The 6197-nt window shown below is 40.9% G+C and overlaps 1 protein-coding gene across 2 annotated transcripts; it reads right to left on the bottom strand.

Annotated features, from left to right (window-relative positions):
- Positions 1-349: 349 nt before the first annotated feature.
- LOC121531823 (carboxylesterase 5A) lies at positions 350-5528 on the bottom strand. 2 transcript variants are annotated; one of them, XM_041837306.1, is made up of 13 exons: positions 5420-5528; positions 4915-5113; positions 4546-4684; positions 4211-4344; positions 3961-4114; positions 3769-3873; positions 3524-3625; positions 3129-3269; positions 2846-2926; positions 2246-2387; positions 1989-2138; positions 836-908; positions 350-635 (listed from the first exon to the last, which is right to left on the bottom strand). In XM_041837306.1, the coding sequence occupies exons 1-13, from the start codon at positions 5484-5486 to the stop codon at positions 455-457; spliced, it is 1668 nt and encodes a 555-aa protein (XP_041693240.1). In that variant the 5' UTR covers positions 5487-5528; the 3' UTR covers positions 350-454. The 2 variants fall into 2 exon arrangements, with proteins under 2 accessions (XP_041693240.1, XP_041693241.1); XM_041837307.1 differs by having other exon boundaries at positions 4915-5110; positions 5420-5526.
- Between the last annotated feature and the right edge of the window lie 669 nt (positions 5529-6197).

Genomic DNA, 6197 nt, shown 5'->3' with positions numbered 1-6197 from the left:
TGTAGCTAGCTAGGCTATCTTACCCGTATACATTTAGCTTATTCATTATTCATAATGAATTCATCATTAACGTTTGGTTCATGCATGTGACCGACCAATACCTCACGAGGCTTCTTCTCTCCAAGCTGAGACCTTGAAACTGAGATATCCCTTTTGTTCTCAAAACAATGTTCTGGGCGTACTGCCAAATTGCAGATACTGATAGTGAGGATTCCTCTCAGGCACGATCAATCAGTCACTTGCATGAACCCAGTCAAATTGGTTATTAGAAAAGCACAAACATAACATTTTCCTTCACAAGGCTATGAAGAAAGACATAGACAGAAAGATGACAATCACACGTTTGCAATTAAAGTAGACTATTTATTTAAATTTGAGTCTAGACCTACCTACAAAACATTTTCAAAATAATTAGGCTTACAGGTACAGTGTTTAGAGGTGTAAGCTAATAAAGTCAGTTTCCCCGACTTGCTGCGGCTGCCAGGCCGTGGAGCTTCTGAGGGAGGAGGACAGTCATGAAGTGCACCTTGTCCTTCTTTAGGCTCTGAGCAACCACCTGCTTCAAACCCAACTCCATGTACTCTTCTTTCTGGTCATACAGGGGCCACAGTATCAGCTCCTCCCCGTTTGGTGAGCTGAGGGTTACATCAAGTCACAGTTAGTACATTCCCAGGGATCAGTGTGCTGTAACAGGCCTATTCATAAAGTAAAGTAGTAACTCAGGAGTCTATTTCTATTGGTGTGCTGGACTGTTGTGTGAAAATCATGCAGCTAGAAGTTCTAGAACAAAGAAATAGCCATATTGTCGTCAGTTTATGTCCGAGTGCATGCTTACCCAGTGCGAGCAAAATTGGCCCAATATGCCATCATTGTCTTGCACAGCTTCTCCTCCTCTTCAGTAACTGTTCCTGTAAGTGACATTTAAGGGAATATAGGGAGTGATCAGACTTTACCTTGTTTTGAAATTAATATGATCTCTAGAAGCTATTTTTATCGATTGTGACTGACTCGTGACCTAGTGATAAAAATAGAGACAAGGCCAATACAGTTATAAATCAACAAATAATGATAATTAACTAGTGGCCTCCTGACCACGTTATTTGATTATCCATCATCTTTTAAAAATCCCTATTCTTATCTTGTGAAAATATAATCTTCATATTGTTCATATCCTCAGCAGACATAGGCTAATCTCCTTATAATGTTCAGGTCCGTTTTTATTAACTTGCATTGCATAATACATTTGAATCATTCTGTTGATCACGAATGGCATCAACCATGCCAATGTGACAGGCGGCTATGTAGTTCAGTTCCGGACAAACCAAATCTGGGGCCCTGGCCAAGAAAGATGTTAGAGGCCCCCCTCTTGGTGGCAGAGATACAATTTTGCTGTTTTAAAGCGAATTTCCTGCATTTCAACACATTTTGCCATGCAATGTTATGCAATCTGAGCGGCTCAAACACTATAACAAAATCAGTGGGGGCCCCCTGGAGGTCGGGACCCCTGGGCATGTGCCCTGCGTGCCTAGTCTTGAAAACCTGACTCTATAGGCAACAGTGACTATATGGTCTGGTTTCAATGGCGGACTATTTAGAGGAACTACGTCACTACCTTATCCGCTTGAATAAAATACAAAATAGTAGCTAGCAGGATGGAGATCCGGAGGTTACTTTTAATAAGTGCATTTCGCAAGTGGCTAGTTTGCTTCAACTACCTTCACTAAAATCACTGCTAAAGTTTTGCCTGCAAACGTTGGTTTGGAAATGCGACGTTCTGGCATGTCTGCCTCGTGATTTGTTGGGAGAGTTGTCTGTCTGAAGAGGGCCTATCCCGTAACCATTTTTTTTCCCTTATCGAAAGTTGCCAAAAGAGTCCGTAATTGAAACCAGACCCTATAGTCACTGTTGCCTATAGGGTCGGGTTTTCAAGACTACTGCGTGCCCGGTCGGTAATCCGGCCCTGATGTCGTTTCTGTAGACCTACCTACCTGTTATCTTTATATGTCCATTCCAGAAGCATGATCCAAATATAAACCCAATGTCATCAGCATGGTCAGACTTTACAAAGCTTGGTCTGGTCTCTTTGTGCATCTCTGGGCGGTGTTGAAACTCATACATGTACACAGGTGCACCTGCATCTAAAAACACAGGAGAGACATTGTAAGTGATCATGAGAGCTTTTGGCATCATATCATAAGGTGAAATACAATGCAACAGAAGGTTGCCTTCCCCAACTGAAACTAACCTCTGTGGTATCCAGCGACTTTAATAACAGGCAGAACCATGAACAGATCTCCCAGCATTTCAGTGAATCCATCACGCATATCTTCAGGAGTTTTTGCATCCTTGAAGTATTCATCTGCAATGAGATTGTTAACTCCGGAGGCCTGAAATGCAAATGAGATGCAGATTGCAGAATTGGCATTGTGCAGGTATACAGGTTTAAGTGCCCCTGTGTGTTCAAGACCCAATCTGACTACCAATCTTGTTTGATATTGCTGTATAGTATAGGCCTACATATCATCATCTTAGTGTGGCCAGCAGTACTTTCATATTCTGGTACATTTTCTGCTTAATAATATTAATAATTTAATTAAGTTACTATGATAACAATAATACTAAATTGTATCATGATACAATAACGTAAATGGTACATTAATAATATTAATAATTTAATTAAGTTACTATGATAACAATAATACTAAATTGTATCATGATACAATAACGTAAATGGTACATAAACACTGCTTCAGATTGATTAATAATGCAGAGCGTAAGAGCAATCAACAGCAGTAACAGGTGAAGGAACAGAAGGAGGAGGACACAGTGGATGAAAATCACTCACCCCAGCAGGATAGAAAATATTCATTATCGACATCGCTGACTGCCTGTTAAAGCCCTCCGACCAGCCAGGTGGAGCAAAGGACTGTTACAAAACATAGGAGAACATACTGTATAAAAGTCAAGACATTAAACACACCTTCATCTTCCTAAATGAGAAAAGACAGCAACCTAATCCTTATTAAAAGCCTTTTTATTTTGGGAACCACCTAAACTTGAAGATGAAGAGATATGAAGAGATATATTGAACAGAAGTGTGTTTTTGAATCAAGAAACTATAAACTTACAGAGGGGAGGATCCATCCAAACTCATGGTTTGTCACTCCAAGCAGCACAGGAACCTTTTGGACCTCCTTGCTCTTTAAAAGTTCCTCTGCAAGGTCTTTCAGAAACACTCCATCCACGGTCGCCCCCATAAAGGTTTTCATCTAAAACGCATAAAAGTTGGCTCAATGGTTGAAGACAGGCCTAACCTGACCCCTTGTGGCTATTATTGTAATAACTTAACAGTCATATCTGAGGGAGATGCTACTCTGTATGTTTTCTTTTACACTAAAGGTGAGGTCAAACCATTTCAACCATGAAATTAATAATTTGAACCACCAAGAAGAAATGCACAGGCCAAATAGCCTCCTTATGTTTCCACTAAGAATAGCTAGTTGACCTTTTTTGCAGAGCGTACCTTTTTTGTTGCATTCACTAAATCCTCTTCAGTTTTCTCTCTTATACACTTGACAAGCTGCTCATTAGTGGTGCAGTCACACTCTGTCAGGTTAGCCACCACCTGGCCACATAGAGTTGTTCAAACATCACATAGCATTTAAATCAGTAAACAGTTTGAACTGATTCAAATCACAGTGTGTTGTTTGTTTGACAAGTCAGTTATATTTGACTTTGTGTTGGATGATTGTGAGACAGGTAGAATACCTTAGCTATGACCAGAGGCTCTTTTGTAGTATAAGTGCCAAGTGTTGCCACTCCACTTTGGAAAATCGCTCGATGAAATAATCCTTTTGCTAATGGAGACAGGGTCTGTCAAGTTGGAAACAAAGAATTGAGATTAGATAATGTTATATCTAATTCCCTGACAGATACATTCTGGGCTGGGGCTCTTTTTACCAGTATGGAGGCACTAATGCCTCCTGCAGATTCCCCTGCGATGGTGACTGACTGTGGGTCCCCTCCAAAGCTCTCAATGTTCTCCTGGACCCACTTCAGAGCTGCAATCTGGTCTAGGAAACCCCAGTTGCCTGGTGCATGCTCATCTCCAGTGCTTTCAACAGATATACAAAGAAATTCATCAGATGCATTGCACAAAGAATAAAACACAATGTCAAAAACAATGTACTATTAGGATATTATGTCATACCTCAGGAATCCCACAATTCCAAGACGATATTGAATTACAACTACGACCATGTTCTGATAGGCTGCTAGTGGTGATGCATCATACTGAGATGCTGCACCCATTGACAAGCCACCTCCATGAATCCAAAAGAACACCTGAGCAGGATAAAAAACATAATCCTCTTCCAATACTTTAAAAGTTATATATCCTAAAATGCTATTATAAAACTTAAGACAGTATAATGATTCATTCATGTTAAAGCAGCATTCCTGTTAGTTACCAAGTTTCTTCTTCAAATTGGTATTATATAAGACATAAGTGACATGTTAAACTGTGACATGTACAGTATAACTTACAGGTAGTTTTTCGTCTGTTGCTGCCTCTTTAGGTGTGTATACATTAAGATAAAGACAATCCTCTGACACGTCTGGCAGGTCGTATTCAATGGCCATTATATTTACTATGTGTTGAGAAATAACTGGATCCTGAATACACCTAGAGAGAGAGAGAGAGAGAGAGAGAGAGAGAGAGAGAGAGAGAGAGAGAGAGAGAGAGAGAGAGAGAGAGAGAGAGAGAGAGAGAGAGAGAGAGAGAGAGAGAGAGAGAGAGAGAGAGAGAGAGAGAGAGAGAGAGAGAGAGAGAGAGTTAGTTCTTTGGGTCAATGCATATTGGCTAGCACTCCATGTCCAATGATACAGTACAGTAAAAAGGTTAAACCATCTAACATGTGAGGCTGGCGTGTGCCATCTCTCTCTCCCTCCCATGGCTCTGCAGGTTGTGGGGCAGCCAGGCGCAGGGGACCCACTGGTGGACGGGCAAAGGGGATCCCCAAATACTGCTGTACCCTCTGCTCTATGCCTTTCACAGTCATGTACTCGCCCCGAACTTTGCCATTCTTCAGAGAGACCACCGGACCGGTCTCTGCTGGAAGCACAGTACACACAAGGCAGCTTAATCATGTAACCTGATCAAAGTCTGAGCACCTAAGTTGTCCCCGTGGTTTCTGTATTTAAAGAAGCCAACTAATTGTTGGAGTAAAACATCGGTACAGGATGTTTAACTTTTAAACAAAAAATAATTAAGTGATGTATGCTGCAATATACCCTATTTTTTCTGTGGTACTTTTCCCATTGTCATGGTAGTTAATGTAACCAAAATATGTGTGTTATGTAATGTACCTGTTTTTTAGTACTTTCTTTTGTAAAAAATAATGAAATAAGGATTTCTTACCTGTTGTGCCCAGCGAAGCACCTAAAAAGACGATAGTCAGGTACACGCTAGGAAGTGTTCTCATCATGGCTGTGCCTTTAGAAAGAGAGAGACAGACAGTTTACATTCAAACAAATACCCCTCTGTACACCAAGCACCTCCCCCTGAATGGGTACACACACACACACACACACACACACACACACACACACACAAACACACACACACACCATTGTATAACATCCCCACCATGGCGAACTGAAAACAAATATATCCATTGATTTAACCTCTGTTGCACCAGACCCTTGACTGCCTACAGCCCAACTTACCAAACAACAGTCTTTGAACTACATGCTTAGTAAGGCAGGGTTAGGGAAACAAGCAAAATACCCAAGTTATGGAAGAGTTGGCCTACTCTAATATTTAAAAAGCTTTAAAATAAGAGCTGATGTAAAAATGGTTCCAAAGTTAAAGGATTTTATTTTATGGAGTGAAATTGGTGAGAGTTGGCAACTGTATTGGTAATAAGGTGAGACGTGTTATAAGTTATAATAAGTTATCAGTAGATTGCATTTAACCCTCTTTGCCTCTTTTGACAAAAAAGAGCCTCTTTACTTGGGTCTTGTCCTAAGTGAAGTGCTGCTCTGTATCTCACTGCAGATTTGCAGTATAAGCCCTGCAGTGTGGTCCTCTGTAGCTCAGCTGGTAGAGCATGGCACTTGTAACGCCAAGGTAGTGGGTTCAATCCCCAGGACCACCCATACACAAAAATGTATGCACGCATGACTGTAAGTCGCTT

This window comes from Coregonus clupeaformis, chromosome 19 (genome assembly GCF_020615455.1).
Source record: "Coregonus clupeaformis isolate EN_2021a chromosome 19, ASM2061545v1, whole genome shotgun sequence".
Taxonomy (NCBI): Eukaryota; Metazoa; Chordata; class Actinopteri; order Salmoniformes; family Salmonidae; genus Coregonus; species Coregonus clupeaformis.
This window is presented reverse-complemented; position numbering and strand designations above follow the sequence as displayed.

Bases quoted from the DNA above. Each gene is read 5' to 3' on its own strand.
- LOC121531823 (XM_041837306.1), bottom strand. From the start codon at position 5,486: ATGATGAGAACACTTCCTAGCGTGTACCTGACTATCGTCTTTTTAGGT. The intron at 3,626-3,768 runs GTATTCTACCTG...CTATGTGGCCAG, and splicing joins AGCCTCTGGTCATAGCTAAG to GTGGTGGCTAACCTGACAGA. The intron at 2,388-2,845 runs GTGAGTGATTTT...TTTGCATTTCAG, and splicing joins ATATTTTCTATCCTGCTGGG to GCCTCCGGAGTTAACAATCT.